At 42.8% G+C, this 18,034-nt stretch overlaps 2 protein-coding genes and 1 long non-coding RNA gene across 7 annotated transcripts in view; 1 reads left to right on the top strand and 2 right to left on the bottom strand.

Moving 5' to 3' along the window:
• The first annotated feature begins 222 nt into the window (after positions 1-222).
• Positions 223-7,838, top strand: LOC129736769 (uncharacterized). Its single transcript, XR_008733817.1, has 2 exons — positions 223-369; positions 4,173-7,838. It is a non-coding gene; the product is annotated as an uncharacterized LOC129736769 (long non-coding RNA).
• A 3,766-nt stretch (positions 7,839-11,604) lies between these two features.
• LOC102055772 (CD59 glycoprotein-like) lies at positions 11,605-13,911 on the bottom strand. 2 transcript variants are annotated; one of them, XM_027805508.2, is made up of 4 exons: positions 13,780-13,911; positions 13,521-13,562; positions 12,561-12,677; positions 11,813-11,928 (listed from the first exon to the last, which is right to left on the bottom strand). In XM_027805508.2, the coding sequence occupies exons 1-4, from the start codon at positions 13,853-13,855 to the stop codon at positions 11,879-11,881; spliced, it is 285 nt and encodes a 94-aa protein (XP_027661309.1). In that variant the 5' UTR covers positions 13,856-13,911; the 3' UTR covers positions 11,813-11,878. The 2 variants fall into 2 exon arrangements, with proteins under 2 accessions (XP_005439259.1, XP_027661309.1); XM_005439202.3 differs by lacking the exon at positions 13,780-13,911 and having other exon boundaries at positions 11,605-11,956; positions 13,521-13,773.
• A 340-nt stretch (positions 13,912-14,251) lies between these two features.
• Positions 14,252-18,034, bottom strand: part of TACC2 (transforming acidic coiled-coil containing protein 2) — a 129,567-nt gene continuing 125,784 nt past the window's right edge. For all 4 annotated transcript variants that reach the window (XM_027805479.2, XM_055720123.1, XM_055720125.1 and 1 more), the window contains 4 exons: positions 17,586-17,746; positions 16,888-16,994; positions 15,674-15,794; positions 14,252-14,752 (listed from right to left, as the gene is read on the bottom strand). In XM_027805479.2, the coding sequence (XP_027661280.2) occupies positions 14,687-14,752; positions 15,674-15,794; positions 16,888-16,994; positions 17,586-17,746 (455 nt within the window). In that variant the 3' untranslated portion in view covers positions 14,252-14,686. The remainder of the gene's footprint in view (positions 14,753-15,673; positions 15,795-16,887; positions 16,995-17,585; positions 17,747-18,034) is intronic.

Genomic DNA, 18,034 nt, shown 5'->3' with positions numbered 1-18,034 from the left:
AAAAAGAAATGTTTCTATTTTGTAACCAGAAGTCGAGAAATGTGAGTTAGAAAGGTAATTTTAATAGTTAAATGGGAACGTGGTGAGGACTCTGGTCGCTAACAGCTGGTTGCCAATACATCATTCTCTGGTGATTTCTTTGAGGAAACCTCCAAAAATCTTTTCACATTAACGGTCTCCAGAATGGGCGTTAAGTTTCCTATTATTGTAAGCAAAGCATGGGAAGCTTGATACCCTGCGTGGGAGCCAGATGCCAGGCCAAGCACGGGCAGCAGCTGGGGAACAGTTGAGGAGTGACCAAGCACTGTTGCCAATTGGAAGAAGGAAGGAATTCCTGAGAAAAAAGCAGTTTTCAGAAGGATTCTGAAGGTAAGGTGGGGTGACAGGGGCATGAATAAGCGATGGTCCCGTTATTTTAGTATACGGAGGAAAAAGAAAAGGGAAAAAAAATATTTAGTGATTCTGAAGAGAACAGAGTGACCAGGGGTAAGAAGAAAGGAGCTGAGGGAAGAGATGCAGTGCTCCAGAACAAGACAGCTGCTAATGCCCTCCATAATTCTAGGGAAAACAGAGAAAGGGGGAAGAAAAGATGTTTGAGAAATGTGTTTGTCTGAAAGGTTTCCACATTCTCAGCTGAAAGGCACTTTAATTATTGTATGACCTTATTTCTAAAAAATAGGATTACATTCCCAGGACCAGATACATGACCTCTTGTAAAAAAATCTGCCTGGTTTTGATATCATCAGAATTTATTTCCTCAATTTAAATTTCATTAGTATGAAAAGGTAAGACATACACTCCAGTTCTTCAGCCTGTTGGGTGGTATCAGTAGGTATCCATATTTGTACATATATTCCTTGTATTTATGTATGTTCCTTCAGAAGGACTGATTCCTTTTTAACTGACTTGAGCATGAAAGCCTCTCTAATACTTCTCCTGTTTGTATAATATAAGGCAGCTGGGGAGTAATTTAATGGACCAAAAAAAAAGTTATTGCTGATGGTCCTAATCAGTCAGTTCTCTATTGCTATTTGATATCTTGCTCTGTCAAAGGAACAAGTCATGAATGCGTGAATTAAGTATGATTTAGGGACACTTAAATATCAACAGAAGGAGACTGCAGATGAAATTGTAGTGGCTTTGATTCTTAAATTTCAAAATTCCTGTCAATCATTGTCATTGCTGTCATTATTTTGAATGTGCAAACATGAGGTTCCCAAACCAGACAGCTGAATAAATCAAATAAGGCAAATACAGATACACAAAAGTGAGATGCTAAAAATCTCTGTCTGTAAAATAAGTTTTATCTGGTTGCTGCTTGCCAAGAGGTTTTTGTACTCCAATAATTCATGGAAAATAATAACATTTTAAATATTTATGTGTTAATTCTAGCTTAAATACTAAACCAAGGGGACTTGGTTCATGCCTGTGATCAATATTTCTTTTTATGTGCTGCAGCAAGGTAATAGAAACAATAATTTGTTGCTGTTCTCTCATTGTGGAAAATGCTGTGGGTGGAAATAAACCCCTGAAAAGGACAGTAAAGTAAAATCTGGGCTACAGGTCAAAATGCCATTTGGTCACCATGGTCACTATTGTGAGTAAACAACAGAACAGAGGTGCTAGCATGGTTCAAGTAGCAGCAGCCTAATCTGCTTTTTAGGGTTAGCGATATCTAAAAAATATCACATGTGTGATGGCAACCAAATTTGCAGCCTCCTGGCTGCATTTTAGTTGGAAGAACCATGTCAGCTCAAATATTACATAAATACTGTTCATATTCACTTGGATTTAGCGTGGTTATGTTGAAGAGGGCTCCCAGGAAGAAGGATGCCCACACACGTGTGACAGACACCTTCCTTGACAGCAGCGCAGTAAAATGCCCTAACTGTTCTTCAGACTGGCAAGAAATTTTGCATATACTGTAATGGTAAACTATGCAAAAATAGGCTCCTTCTCAACCTAATTCAGGCACTGTGAAAAGCTGAAAGTCTGAAGTTTTATCTGAATTTGATCACTGGATTCAGAGTGCACAGGAGCGTTTCCACTTCACACGATAGATCACCTCATTCCCTTCCTTGTAGTGAGAAATTACTGTAGATGGAGAGAATTTGACAATATGCCAGTTTTCCTTCTGCTGCTGCTTTTTTTTTCCTTAATTAATTAAAAAAAAAATAATTCAAAAGATCCCCAGATTTCAGAAAGAAGACATTGCATCCCTACTATATAGAGCATGAGATGCTGAGAGGAACACACACTACAGCAGGGATTACTTTTCCTGCCTGGGATATAGTTTTGCAGACTACTTTCATTCCAGGGCTAGCTTTACCAACGGAACAGAGCTATACTATATCATCGCATATATAAAATTACATGCTTCAGCTATCTTGAGAGAACAGCTTGGCTGCAGAATTGGACGTATTGCTAGGGAATCGGTCCAGGAAAAAGCATTTCATGGATGCTGAGCAGCAAATGAATGGCTAGCACAGCTCCTGCTGCCTGCCAGCCCCGTCACAGTGATGGGTAAGTGAAAACTGGTTATTGCTGCCATAAATGTCCCCCTGCAGCATTTTTTGTGTGTGTGCTGTTCCCTTGCCATCAGTGAGATCATTTGAGTTTTCATGGGTTAAGGCATTGCTTTGTGTATACTGCTATTTTAAAAAGCAATTAAAAAGCTGAGTGATAGCGCCCAGCACGCTCCCATGAGTCTCTACTAGTCAAGGTGGTTACCTTCAGCTAACTGCAGCATTTTTGATTCCACTGAGAGATGCAATTCTAGTTCAGGCAAGTGTATTTGAACTACGTTTTACGGTAAGAAAAATACTACAAAGCAAACAGCTCTTCCTGAGAACTACCTGAATTCACCAGAGCCAGCGTGGCTGAAAGCTGTTTTCATTTTGTCCTGCCTTGCAGCCCTGATCACGATCTGTAAGGGCTGCAGTTTCAGTGCCACCCCACTCCTTCCCAGCCCTATTTCTCCTGGGTTTTATCACAGCCCAGTATTCAGGATTAGCAAGTCAAACATGCAGCTAACAGCTCTGGAGTTTTTTTAATGTACCCTGTCCTTCTGTAGGTGTGAGAAGCAGGGCTGCTCCCATTCTGCTTGAAGATAATGCAGTATGGTGAGCAACAGCAGGCCTTTGATATGACTTGCAGCCAATATTCCAGCAGAAGACACATCACAACCTGCCACAACCAAACCTCCACCAAAACCACACTTGAATGGGCCTTCCCAGACCGCAATGAGCTTTGTTAGACAAAACACGTGGTGATTCCTTCATATGGACATCTGCATTCATAGTGCAAATAAAATGGTGTAGGAGAGCCTATGGAGGCATGGCTTTTATGGGTGGTCCTCTCTCTCTCTTGTTTCGGCCCTGCTTTAGCCCCCCTTGAACTGCTTCGAGAAATTAAGGTGCCAGATTTTTTTCCATTTTTGAGGAGATATTTTCCTGATGTCTTACTGCCCTGCTGCAGAAGAGCAGAAATGCAGCAGCAGCAGTGCGGTAAGGCTGATGGCAGAGGGAGTTTGGTGGCAACCATCCATTGGGTCACTTGGTCTGCAGTGTCCGACGTTCCCTGTCCACTCCTGTTGCTGCCCTAAGAAGCTGAGACTGAGGTCAAGCTTTCAGGAGCATGTCTACAAGCAGTGCAAAAAGCTCCAACAGTTCCTGGGTTTAAATAAATAGATCCAATGAGGATCCCACAGGAAGCCTCAACACCTCAAGAACACATAAGGAAAAAGAAAAAGCTTGCATATAAGTCCCACTATTCAGATCAGGGAAAATAAAGTGCAATTTCCAAAGAACTTCTCTCAGGTCACTGTTTCTGACTTGGACCAGCATTTTCTGTTATCTTCTGCACATGGGTAAAAAGAGTTCCTTTGGATGGGATTTCTGGGTATACAACCTTAGAGAAGAAAAAAAGAGGAGAAAAACTCAAATATTAAGAGTTTTCTGAACTGTAGAAGGACTTATGTGCCTGTTTCTTTCTCCAGTTTTCTTAGCTGGCCTCAGTAAAGACTCCCACCTCCCCTCAAAGCTTCCCTCACCTCTGCCTTTAGTCTGTCACTGCTGAAAGTGTTATCCAAAGCTAAACATACTTGTACTGTGGGGTTTTTTTCCTATTATAAATGTCTATTTTTCCTGTGTAATTTTTCTGGGTTTATACAGGTAGCAAAACCATAAGATGTGCCTGTATCACCTGTCCAGCATGCTGCCCTTTTTGGAGGCCACGGTGGTACGTACCTCTGAGGAGCTCACCCTGTACGTCCCAGCCCCGACGCCAGACCTGCTGTACTGCCTGGAGGCTCCGGTGTGCCTCAGCTAAGGGGCTGAAGGCAAGGTTTCTGTTGAAAAAACAAGTACAGAAGTATGTTGATGACACCTGAAGGAGTTTCTCTTGTAAATTATGAAGGTGATTTTACTGCAGAAAGAAGAATGAATGAGCGCACTGATGCTCAACAAGAACTCCATAAATGAGCCCTGATTTGTCAGTGCAGCCTCTTCAGACTTTTTGTGCTGAACTAGCAGAGTCTAATCCAATTTAAAATGCATCCAAATTCCCAGCAGCAACCGGCAGGAAAGCAGGACAAAGCTGCCATCCAGACGGCCAGCTCTGAGAGGGGACCTGGAGCTGAGACAGGGCTGAGACACTTGAGGGTCGGTGTCTGTCTGCAGGCACCTCGCTTCAACCAGGGCAAACTTCCAACTGCAGCAACATCACTAAACCTTGTCCTCATTTCAGGCATCGGCTCCAGTCCCATGTCCTCTGCCTGACTGGGGGCTTGTGGCCACCTTGACCTCAGTTTCCCAGTTATGAAAATAAGATGAATGAAAAGGCTTCTGTAGTTGCTGGGCAAATCTGCAGCAAAATTTTTCAGGGGAAAAAAAAAAAAAAAGAAAGAAAAAAAAAAAGAGAACTATTTTAAGAAGTATTTTAAATGCTGTGGCTGACTCTGTGTTTCTCAAGCCCAAAGCAGCCCGCAGGCCATCTGTCTTCTGAAGAACTGGTCTCTGAGACTGGGCACAGAAAGATCCTCAAGCACACCATGACTTAGAAATCGGCTCCAAGGTGGGGAGGACTGTTTTATTTGCTGGCTTGGGACACCCCATCCATGGGCTACTAATCCTCTTTTCATCCTCCTGATGAAAGCAAGCTGAAGGACAGGTCACCAGGATTTGCCCCAAATAGCTTGGGTTTGCTGCGCGGTCTGGAGCCAAAGTTTGGATAAGCATAAAAAGCTTTGGATAAGCCATGTTGAAGTGAAGGTCAGATGAGATCAGTATACTGCTGATCATTCATGAGTATTACTTTCAGTTTCCACAAGGGATCCTGATCTTTGGGCAGGCAGAAGATGGCTTTTTCAGGGACTGCTTCTCTAACATTAATGGGAGGCATCAAATCAAAGTTTTCTCCCGCCCCCCCACACCTCTCACCCTCCTCAGAAGAGTCTTATCGAGGCCAGCTCTGAAAGCTGCATGGGCTTGCACAGTTCCTAAAATATCACAGCTGAAATTGCCAGCAATTGGTGAAACCCGCTTGACTGCAAAGGCGCCCTCATTTCACGAACACCTCACTCCAAACGCAGACACTTTTTTCTTGCACACATCCATCTCTGGGCCAGGGTTTTGACCCCACGGCTGTGCTGGGATTACGAAGGAAGATCTACTAAATCTAGGAAAAATCAACAGAGCAGAGCTGCGTCAGCAACATGCTTTAGCAGAAGCTCCTCTCAGTCCTAAACCTTGGGGAGCGCTAAACAAACCAACCCAGGGACAAACCATTCGTTTTCATCTGCCGCAGAAACATCACCAAATGAAAAGCAGCCTGGTAGATCTCTCCTCTCCATGAGCTCCTCCTACACTTGATTACAGGAATGCTAATAAACCCATTGCCAAAGCCCCACGGGCACAGCCCTGCTCGGATGACTTCCCGATGAACATTTTTCCTGGCTCAGCCAGTTGCTCCGCTCATGGATTTGCTTCATCCTGGTAACCGATTTGCTCTTTCCAGAGTTATATTCATTGAAACTGAATATTTAACAAAACCAGACATGTTTATCCAATATGAGGAGTCATAGCTGGCTGGGAGAATGTGGAAACTGAAGTGATGGAGACTGCCAAATGCTCATAAGCACTGGTAACAGTACAGTGCAAAAGAAATGTCCAAAAAGACAGCTCCCAAAAGTAAAGCTTAACCCTTAGAAGAACTGAACAAGTAGAGAGGTGAAGACAGGGCTTGTCACTAGCTGCTCTTCCCTGCCTACGCACAGCCGGTGGCAGCACCTTTCACAGATGTCGTGAATCACAGGTGAGAACAAAAAAAGCACCGAGGCCATTTGATACTGCAAAGGTTCTTATTTCATTTCTGTGACAGTGGATTGCTTTAAAAGTGTGTCTTAACCCCCAGCTCTGCAGCCCCAGCAAGGCTTGACTCTCACAACTGACTGTGATTTAAATGGCTCCTGCTTTAAAAGCAGCTTCTGGGTTTCTGTCAGTGGGGCAGGAGCTGTTCTCCGGGGCTGGTTATATGAGCCTTAGCCAATAAGTCTTCATACACGGGATAAAATAAAATAGAGTGAAACCCATCATGCTGCTAAAGGCTGAAACTAGTAATCATCATCGTAAAGTTGGGAGAGGCAACTTAAGAGATTATGATGCTATTAGAAATGTCATCCCAGTGCCACATATATATGAGAACTTGAAATTAATAAATACATGCTTTTGGGGATTTTTATTTTTCTTAAATGAAAGTCCTCCAAAAGCTGCAAAAGGGGTTAAGAACAAGTTGCTAAAGGGAGATGAACATCCTCAGGATCTCAAGAACATATCACAAAAGCTCTGTGAAGACTGGGAGAGCACAGGAGCAAAGCCAGGCATCAAAAATTTGTTTTAAAACAAAATCAGGCTCTGGCCTGGCTGGAGAGAAACGAGCCAGTCCGTCTGAGCTCCAGGCCGGTTCTGCAGACACTGACCTTTTCACACTGAAAATCAGAAACTGAAGGTGACTGTCACTGCTTAAAATGAGCCATCTCAAGTGAAGGTGGTAGGAACCAGTGTCTGCACTTGAACAACAGCCTCATTTTTTTGGCCACGTCTCTGCTGGTGTGCCAACACCTCCCCCCTTGAGTGTTTAGACCAAAAAATGAAAAATATTTTGGTGAGGACGAAGGGCAGGAAGTCTTCAGAAAAGGGAAACGATTTCAAGTAAGAGATTCCTCTTCACCTTTCAAATGTTATCTCATACTTACAAGTCTTTTCGGCTAGCAGCTAAAAGGGCAGGTTTTGAAAGAAGTGTTGCCGGCTGGGCTAAATCAGGTTGCTAGAAAAGGTGTAAGCAATTTGAGTAACAGTGTACTCCTTCACAGATTACTGGTGCCAAGTGCAGAGCAGGGGAGGGTTGGGTGGCTGCTCAGCTCCATCCCCCCACTCTCATTCCTCTGCTTTACTTTTGTTCCCAAAACGTGCATTACCTCTCTCCCTTGGGAACCCGTCCCTATGGCAACATATAGGGCTATCTGGATGCAGGCATGCTGGTACTTTGACAGCCCCTTCTTCCTGTGACAGTTCTTACGGCAACATCCTGGGATTGTCAGAAAGATGACGTGAGATCGCCTGTGTCCAAGACACCATTTGGATGATTTTCTACCGAGAACTTTTTTTTGCAGTCTTTCACTCTTCTAACTCTTGAACTCTCAGTCTGTACACCACGACTGCAATTTTATCTGAAATGTGTTGCAAAATCTATGTATTTGCTTTTATCAGCAAAAATCTGTAACCTCAAATGAGATGTTTTTGACAAGACCTACTTTCCATAAAGCCACGTTGCCAAGTGTTGCATGCTGCTTCTGTGGTTCTTTCTGAACTGAATCCCACAGTGGCTTTTCCCTTGTTTTGCTCAGATGCTAACAAAGTTTGCTTGTACCTACACCGCCAACGCAATGGATTTCTAGCTACGCTCTTTATACACACAGTTACTGGGATGAACACTGTTACCACTTTTTTCCACTCTGTTGTGAGTAAATATGCTACATCTGAGCATGTCATAAATTTCCCAATTAAAAATGCCCCTCATGCGCTGCTGGCTTTGGATGATCAGAGGGAGTGTATGGGTGTGCAGGGTGGCAACGTGGAGCTCCAGGAACTGCAGTCAGGACTTCTGATTTCAAAAGCATGGAACTCCTTCCCAGGGGCAGTCACCAGCCACAGCCAAGAGCTTTGGGCTACATCCTAAACATCCATAGGGTCCGGAAAGGTTGAGACCCTTTGGAGTGATGCTTAAAATGAAATCTGTCACAGTTGGGCTTTTGTTGCACACAAAGACATGACAGCACAAGGTACAAGGGTGGGGTTTTTTAATCCCTACTGAACAGAGCCCACAACTGACATTTCACATGAAAAAAAGGTTAAAAAAGAAACTGTGATCTGTGACACCAAGACGTATTTAAAACTTCGTTAAATATCACAGGTGGCATTGAGGTAATCTTCTCTGATCTAGATTTTAAAGCTCACAAGCTTCCAGAATTGCTTATTCCTTACCAAGGCCAAGAGACAACTTGGAACCTTGCTCTCACTGCGGGAAAAGTCAGGCGTGGATGAATATTGACACAAATTAAATTGTACATTTGTGTGTATGCTCTTTGAGAAAGTGCAGGGGCACTTCGTGCAGATGTGCACTCCTGGTAGGTCCCAGAGGCTCTCACTGTCTTTGAGAAGGCTGGTAAAATAAGGAAACGCTGTCTGTACTGCCAAAACCAAAGGGATATCAAGAACTGATGGAAATTATGATTTTGGGCTATCTAGAAGTCTTACAATTTATACTTATAATTGAGAGTTTCTCTCACTTATAAATCAGAAATTAGAAATCTCTTGCTTTTGAGATCCTTTCTTGAAGGTGCATGGGTAGCGTTAAACTCAAACCCAGTTACTTACCTGACTGATCCACTACACAGACCCAACTAATACAACAGACAAAAAAGAAGCCGTATCATGCCCAGTTGCAGCAGAAGGCATTTCATTATCACTCTGCTCCTTTTGTCTCAACTGTCTGTCAATGTTAAGGAAGACAGAAAGAGGATGCCACTGCGCCACCAGGAAGGATTTGACTTCAGAACAACCAAACTACAGACAATTACTTTCTATTTTACATATGACTGGGAATAGCTCTGCACAGTCATGGAAACTTTAAAATATTTTCTGTATTTTTAATAGAGCTTAAAAAATATTCCTTCTATTTTGTTCCATTTTTTTCTGTGCTTGTCTTTCTGTTAATGTTTATGCCAAGCACCATTGTGAAACCCCTCTGGTATCATCAACCCCTGAATAGGGTTTATCATTTCTAGATCCATACGTGCATGCACACTTCAGGTTCATAATTAGGCAGGAAAAATGTCAGACCCTAAAAAGCAAAACACAGCCCGTCACATGCCGGGTGGCAGAATCAAACGGAGGCGGTTGGGAGGCTGGGAGCTGCCTGAAGCTCTGAGTCCTGGCTCTAGTCAGGAACGACAGATGGTGTTTGTCAAGAGGATAGAGCCTTACCTTCTTATTTTTATCATGGAAATATCACAGTAAGAAAACTATCAGCATTCACTAGTTTATCTAACAGATTTAAGAAATACATCCCACTGAAAAAAAATTCCAGAATTCCTGCTGGAAAACAGACTGCCAGATGCAACTGGAAATCCCCATTAAAAGATGCAGTTTTTTTATCAAGAGACGTTGTCAGCCACTGCCTGTATTTTATTTTCTCATGAAGAAAATGCACTGAGCATACACAGAGATCACATTCAATACAGATTTATCATTACAGAACAATCAGAAAACAAAGATACAATCAATAGTATTTCCTGTAGCAGAAGATATTGAAGGAACTGATTTAAGCTGAGAATGAAATGAGCAATACTTAAACCAACATAAGTGATTTTTACACAGACATTTAAGTCTAAATAAACATTCTCAGCCAGGATCTGCTGCATTGTTGCAATCTTTACAATCAACAGCTTTATCAGACCTATGCCTAACGACTAAGCACAGACCAGAATCGCCTTGTCTGAGAGCCCGTGCAAACAAAAACCCAGAAGAACAGTCCCAGTCTGAAGCCACAACCTACCTGAGCTGATGAAAGGATCCACACGGAGCAAAGAGTACAATAAAACAAGGAGACAGACTTGCCCATGTGCCAGGCACTAACTGCAAGGCAGGCTAGGGTTATATCTACACGTAGGTTTCACTGATTTCACTTGAAGAAGCTCTCTAAAGTTTGCAGCCTTAATAAAAGTTTTGTGAATGTGCAGAATTCTATGACACACTGCCTGGAACTGATTTTTCAAAGAATTATACTGAAAAAAAGTCACGACACAAAGCTAGTGAAAAAACTACTTTGCCACATATTTTGTGAGTTCCATAAACCTGATGACCAGACTTTCTCCAAATGGACAACTAAAACTAGAACTTGAAAGACCACCTCTACTTCAATTACACCAGCTGGACTTTAAGCCAGTCCTGTGGGTGTTGTGTGCCAGAGATCAGACCAGTCATCACAGCCGGGCATTAAAATCTACAGATCCCACTCCTCTGCCTGCCTGTCCCTCTGAGGTTTGAAGCAAAGCAGGTGCCACCCCGCTCCCCAGTATCATAGACCGCTATCACATCATGCGTTACGTCACTTCTCGTCTTGCCTGGTTTCAACACAACTGCTTCCAAGGACCACCTGCCTGCCAGCTAGTGGCACACAGTGCCTTCTGTGATGTGGCCCGTTCTGGATCATTTACTTGGTGAGACTACAATGAATGGGATTATTGAAAATGTTGATTTAGTTCCTTATATCTCTAAAGATCTCCAAGCAATTTCGCTCACTTTGCAAAATGAAAAGGCTACGTAAACCACCACAGATCAACTCAATCACGTCATTGAAGGGGGAGATACATACTCTTACTCTCAAAGAATGAAGTTTAGGACAGTGAAGATTTAATTACATAGTTGAAACCACAAGAAGAATTTGGATAAATGAAAACCTTATTACTCAAGTTATAATTTGCCTACAAAACAGGGATTAATCACTTGTTCTCAAAACCAGCAGTAGAGATAGAACAAGCTGACCTTTGGAGAGAGCTGACCAGTTCAAAATAACTTCAAAGTTCATTTTCCCTTCTTCTTCCAGTGCCGCGGTATGATTCTCAAAGGATCAGAAAAGAGAAGACTGGAAGTTTGGTTTTTTCCCCCAGGAAATATATATAACATACCTCCATGCATTGTTTTCTTAATGACCTTCTCTTACCAGTTTGTATTAATACTAAATCATCTTTATTTTGAGTTTTCTGGCTTTGTCTAATTTGCAAATTTTCTCTGAAATGCTTGCTAGAATTTTCAGTCACTTTGTGCTTGAAAATTTTAGCTTGCTTCTGAATGTCTGCCAACAGTAAACAGCATTTGGAAGATACTGGTCCTTTATCCTCCTGGAAAGCTACTTGCAGCTAAGATACATACAAACATTTAAATTGTAGGAAAATGTTACATATACGCACAATCACCCCTTATGATAAACAAGAAGAGGACAGCGTTTCTTACATATAGCTCAAGACATATTAAACAGATGCAACAATTTTTATCTGAACATCTGTCAGGTCTGCCTACTGCTTTTTGCCTACTGAGAAATATGGTACATGGAGTAACATAATTAGGAAATGTAATCATCCCTTTCTGAGAAGGCAGACTTGTTGCTTCAGGATAGTCTTCCCCCCCAGCCCCTCATGTCAGCTTCAACAACGGATGCCACAGCAATGTAAAGATGAGGAGGGAGAAGTAGCTCGTGGAGGTGGTGACTCTCGAAGCCAAGCTTTTTGCATTGCAGTTGTTTGAGTAGCAGCAGTGAACGCTCACTCCAGGCGCTCTGGATCCGTCCCTCCTGGCCCGCTCGCAGAAGGACCTGAACGAACAGGACTTCATAATGCCACCTGGAACAGAGCCACATTGAACCCAAAGGGACCTGCACGTTCATGGCCACCTGCTCCTGCCCACATGCCCTCAGCACCAACCCGACCGTCCAATATTGAACAACATTAGGTCTGGCTGTCCCTTACAAGTAAACGAATATAACTGCATCAGATTACAGCACACTAACGAGTTCCCACTCAAGGTAAATAATTGCAATTTATCTTGGATGCAACTGATACAGCTTAAATATCTCTGAGCGTGCTCAAGTTCAGTGCCTCATTAGCTGCTTTTCCTTCCTAATTTCCAGGTAAGTCATTTCACTTTAAAATGATAGATTTAAATAAGAAGCGGGCAATACTTATAGTGCTTTTTTACAGCTTTCACACAGCACGGATAAAGCTCGTCACAGCACACTGACAAATCACACTCCGCGGGATTTTGTATTAGATTGCTGCTAAACCAATAAAATTAGGGATTGAGATTTATTAATAGGGTTTGTTTTGAGAGGAAATATTTACCTTTGTTTTTCTCCTTAGCTTACCATACACTCTTATTTTTCCAACACTGATTATTTATTTCTGTTATTAAAAATGTAATGAGTCTGAACTGTTTGTGACTACTTACTTCCTTGTCCTCTAATGACCGCACATGCATCTGAATGCCCTGGACATTGCTGAGTTCCTTGTCTGTTACAGTCTTCATCACTAGAACCTACACAGGTGTAACACTGCAGTGCCTCACCTGGCATTAAAGAAGAAAGACCACTTATCACTGTAGTGTTTAGTTTACAAAAAATATTTTAAAATATCAGCTGCAGAGTCCTTCTAATTTTGTTGGAAGCACATGCAAAAAATTGCAAAGGTTTAAAAAAATCTGAAGATTCTGCAATTTCTATCATAATTTCTTTTTTAGAAGTGGTCCAGATACTGATTTTAAACATAAAAAATAATCAGCCACATATTAGTTGTTACAATTCACTTAAAATAATCCAAGAACATCTGATCTTCTGTAATTGTATCCACACCTCCTTGCAACATTTTCAGAGCAGAGTCCACTGTAACAAGTTGGGAGTATCATGTTTCCCCCCACCCTCCCTCATGATCTTTGGTCCACAGTACCACGAAAAAGTCATTGTACATGTGTGAAATCACACTGTGGTCCGTATTTCAGTTCCTCCTAGAGTACCACTCCGGCTGGCTGGCACAACAGTGTTTCTTAAGTTTTGCTTTTCTTTAAACATTGCAACCGTAACTCAGTCCTGTACCTTTTCCTTGTTCAAACTGTGAGGCATTTTCAAAGGCAAGCATGAATTTGAAATATTATTTAAGATACCATGGTTGAGACCTGCAGAGCAGAAAGCACACTCGCGGTCCATAGGGACACATGCATTTAAATTCGTTACCTTACATACTGACGTTTACATTTCATAGCACTGGTGAAATTCTGCACTGCCAACCACATACACAAAATAAACTGAAACCGAACAGCCTCGGGAGAGAAGCCCGGAACAGCAAAGAGGCTCAGCCACGCTCAAGTAGGAAATGAAAAATAAATAACAAAGGAAAGAAAAGGGAGTTGACTTACTTTTGAGTACAAAAAGGGAGCTGACAAGAACCAGGCTGAAGACTGTCCACATCATGACGATCCAAGAGATGTACCATTAGGCAAAGAAAGCAGTTTGTTTGCTATTGAAGCCTTAACGCTTATCTTACATAGCTAATCCTCTGCAGAGGATAACTTACAGGATAAAGAGGTGTGCGAGAATGCTACTTATCTAGCTTACTCTGGTTGTACTTCTAATCACACGTCTTTCCATCTCCACAAACCCTGCAGGCAAACTCACCCAGCAGCAGGAAGAAGGAAACGCGGCCACCTTTCGGTGATAGATACGCGTAAAACCCACCATCCCACCACCGCATGTCACAGCCTTCAACTCGTGCAAGCAGCCTCGTTACATTCGCCTATGGGATTTGCTGGATCAGGGTTAGAGTATTAAACATTTCGGAGGATTAAGCCTAGGCCTGAGACCTCAGAGCGGTTCAAATCTAGCATATATATATATATATATGTATAAAGAGAAGAAGATACAGACACAGATACGTGCACATAAGCTGTATATTCTTGTGACCCACGGAGAGCTCCAAGCAGCGACCCATGAAGCGCTTTCTGCGAAGGAACTCATTAGTAAGAGCTGCTGTATCTGGCACTGCATGTGAAGTAAGCAAGTGAGGTAGATAAAATGAAGCCATACTTCTCTTCAACTTTCAACGAAAAAAATTTATTTACAATAGAGAATTTCATTTAAGTGACATGCATTTTTTTTTTCATTTTTCATTTTATTTTACAAATCGGCAAATGCAGATAAAGTTTACACTCCTTAAGGCAAGAGTCCCCATGCAAGTAATACATGTTTATATTAAATCCAAAAGACATCCAACATGGGAACTCATGTACAAAGGGAAGGCTAGGATCAGCAATTTGTAATTTCTTAGAGAACTTGACAATCTCCCTGATACAGGAACTTTGAGATCAACTTGCTATGAATTATACTGTGAAAATGCAAACAATAGCAAGAAATTCTTGATAGTCATCTTAGTACTGCATACAATTAAATCAACTTTATTTAGAAAGAAAATACAGTAGTGCATACGAAAAAGTGAAAATATAACCTGTCCACATAAATGTATGGACATCAGTGTGCCAATGGTCATATTGCACTCAAAATCGAAGTCCAGAAGTTTGGTTAAAAGTTAGCTTTTCCCCATTTTGGCAATCAGTTCATCACAAATCTTTGTTAATTCTTCTATCTCTTTATTCTGGAAAATAAAAGGCAATATTAAGTATTACGAAAAATAATGTTGCATTAAGGTGAGTATTTTATTTAAACTATCCAACCGTTGGGAGAAGTGTGGGACAATTAACTTTTCTCCAATACTGACAACAGAGTATCTATATAGAGAGAGACATACACAGATATATACCATACATAGTACAGTTATGCGCAGTGCATTCAAACAGTATGCTTACTTAATTCCACATACCGCCCCTCCCACTCCAGTAAGCACAGCGTAGCGCTAAAGCAGACAGCTTTACAGCAGTCATTCCTAGCACGAGACAATCATACACAGCGCAAACCTGTTGCCAGGCTGCACTTGTACAGCATTATTCTCACCGTTTTCCAGGGGTTCTAAGCAAGGGCGAGCCGTACTGTACTGACAAGCTCCTCCGCTGAGCTACGGAGCGTGAGATATAAACAGGGATTTCCTACAGACACCTTTTCCCTAAGCTGCGCAGACCTGTATCCGATCACTTTGCCTCTGTTAACAGTGAAGGCACGTAAGCTAGCACTGGAATGGCAGATGAAACTAAAAATGGAAACAAAAACTGAAAGAAGAACTAAACCAAGATCTTAAACTTGAGAAAGATTTAAGACTGTGCGGGGGCACAGGCAGCTCTGCCTGACCGAATCAGCCCCGACCCCCGGCAGAAGGGTCCGTTTCCCTGAACGGCCTGTGTGCGCAGCTGATGTTGTAAAGGTTCGGGCAACGCTGCTCTTCTCCCTGGGGCCAGGGAGCTGCCGGGCCAGCTGCGGGTGAGGGGCAAGAGAGGTCCTCAGGCAGACCCTGGCTGCAGTCCCAGCTCCAGAGGAGAGCTGGATGCGGCCACTCTGGGGAAATTTCGCTTAACTTTGGTCATCTCCTTGACTTCTGCGTTAAGAGAGCTGAACCGCCATGTACCTTTTGTTCCAGTGTTCTCTCCAATGCGTCCACTTTCAGCTGCTCTTTACGAAGGCTGGCCTGATACGCCGCTTGCTCTTGCTGAGCCTTGCCTCTCACTTGTGCAATTTCAGCATTGGCTCTAGAAAAAAACCGGATTTTTGTCACCTCAGGCTGTCTACGGGAAAGGACGGTGGGTACTGAAGGATGGACTGCAGCTTAACCGGTGGGTGGTGAGGGCAGGGCTGCTTTCTGCCCGTCTTTGAAAGTATTCTGAGACTTGTCCCTAGAGACTTTCCATGACTCGCTCTCTTGCTCAGTGGAGGCTGCAAGGTCTTTTCTTAATGCCTGTGTCGTTCCCTTCATGCTTCTCTCAGATATCTGTGCTGGGGTCACAAATATCACTTGGGTGGAAGCGTTCTACGGCAGTTTCTACACCCGGTTGCCAGTTCTTACAGCCTAGACCAACAGCTGGGACAACAGCTGGAAAGCAAATCCAAGTCTTACTTTGTTTCAGGCACTGATCAATCCTAGTGACATTTCTGAAAACATCTAGGGGACTGTAATATGAGTCCTGAATGTAATTCCTAGAAATATCGAATTTGTCATTACATGAAAACACAGAAAAAAAATATTTAAAAAAAATCTGCCAGAACTGCCTCTCTTGAGCCACAATCTGATGTTCGCTCCTTAACAGTGGCTTAAGGAGTTACTGCCCGCGCACAGCTGGTACGAACTTTTGTGCAACTATTCCTTGTCGCCCTCAGCACAAGTTGGGCGGATGCAGCTTCAGGGAGAGACTGCCTGCCTGGTTCTGTGCCGGAACAGCGGAGCAGCACTTCCATTTCTGTTCTGCTGACTGATGCGGGGGCAGTAACGCAGCACAGGGGCAAGAGCAAATCTCTGGGGGCAGGAATTCTGGCTGCAGGTGCAGCACAGCCCTCCACAGCTGCATAAACCTAACTAAGGGCTTCTTTCTTGATCTTCCCTGGAAAATATGTTAAAGAAACAGAGACATTTGATAAAGACAGAAATGTAAGGTGTTCTATGTGGTCAGGAGCTGGAAGAAACACCAGCACATTACACAAATTCCCGTTAGGGCACTTAATTCCACCCTCCATCACAGGGCAGCCTGTGCTCTGCCTGTTGAAGGAGCAGGTTTGGGATGCAAGGTCCAGCCACAGGAATCTTCCCGCAGCATGAACTCCTGAAAAGAGATGGGTACAATCCATTACCTGTCCAGTTTTTCCTCAGCGTGAATTTTGAGCGCTTGATACCTCTGCTCTTCCTTCTTTACTCGGGATAAATATTCCTGTGCACATTTCTTTAACACTTCTTCATTCTTAAATGAGAAGATTACAGTAAATTTAATACCAGAGGTTGACGTGTAGGACAGGCGCCTATTTGCGGGAGTCACATTCAGGTATTTTAAGGGCTGCACCTTTATTTTAATACTGAGACCACCACACAGAGGCCACCTGAAGCAGTATTACGCAATGTAAAAAAGCTTTACAATTCTTCTGTTTGCAGTTGAAACATGGCTGCAATCCTTTATCTGAGGATTATGTTATGTCACACGCTTTAGGCATAACCTCTGACCTGAGGAATTCACATCCCAGGTTTTAACGGAATGCTCAGTCCAGAAGCCAGCCCCGACACGTGCTTAAGTCCCACAGTTATGTGACATCTATTGAAATTGCAGTGACACAGATGGGAGCAAGTTACTCTTGTATAAAATCTTCATCTCTTAAGAGCTGCTCCAGAACAGAAGCGTAAATAAGCATTTATGCTCTCCCTCCCCCCAGCACTCGGCAGCCTGATGCAGTACATCAGAATTGACTGGAATCAGACGCGACTTCTGTTAGGCAGCGCGGTACACACGGCCACCTGCCCAGCTTTGCTCTTTAAAGCAGGAGACTGTAACATGACTCACCTTCCGAAACCCCTCCAATACTTCTTTCATTTTTTCGTATCTCCTGAAAAGATCTGCCAGTGATTTCTCCACTGAGTTCAGATCTGCCAAAGCTTGTTCCTTCTCCACTATCAGCTGCTGAACAGTGTGATGGGAGACAGATTTCTCTCTCTGTTCATCCTCTGTTAGAAAGAAGAGAGGGGTAGGAAGAAAAGTGATTTTCAGAAGGGTAATAGCAGTAAGAACACCGATTTCGCTATCAGCTATAGTTTCTACTATACTGTGCTCTACGTTATGTATTAGTAAGTCTGTGGGATCCAAAAAAGCCATTTTTATACAAAGACACAATCCTGTTTTGGAAAAAAGCTGCTAAATACAGTGATATTTAAGTATCTTGACATTGGGGAAAAACGTGATTCTCTCTCTGTACTGATGATTTATTTCACGCTGAACTCAGCTTTTCCCATGAA

Source organism: Falco cherrug, chromosome 9 (assembly GCF_023634085.1).
Source record: "Falco cherrug isolate bFalChe1 chromosome 9, bFalChe1.pri, whole genome shotgun sequence".
In the NCBI taxonomy this organism is placed as follows: domain Eukaryota; kingdom Metazoa; phylum Chordata; class Aves; order Falconiformes; family Falconidae; genus Falco; species Falco cherrug.
Note: the sequence above shows the minus strand (reverse complement) of the source record. Positions and strands in the feature narration are given on the sequence as shown.

Excerpts from the sequence above, each read along its gene's own strand:
- LOC102055772 (XM_005439202.3), bottom strand. The coding sequence starts at position 13,575 with ATGATGTGGACAGTCTTCAGCCTGGTTCTTGTCAGCTCCCTTTTTGTA. Across the intron at positions 12,678-13,520 it reads CTCCCTTTTTGTACTCAAAA|GTGAGGCACTGCAGTGTTAC; the intron begins GTAAGTCAACTC and ends CTTTAATGCCAG. Across the intron at positions 11,957-12,560 it reads GGTCATTAGAGGACAAGGAA|GTGGCATTATGAAGTCCTGT; the intron begins GTAAGTAGTCAC and ends GCTCTGTTCCAG.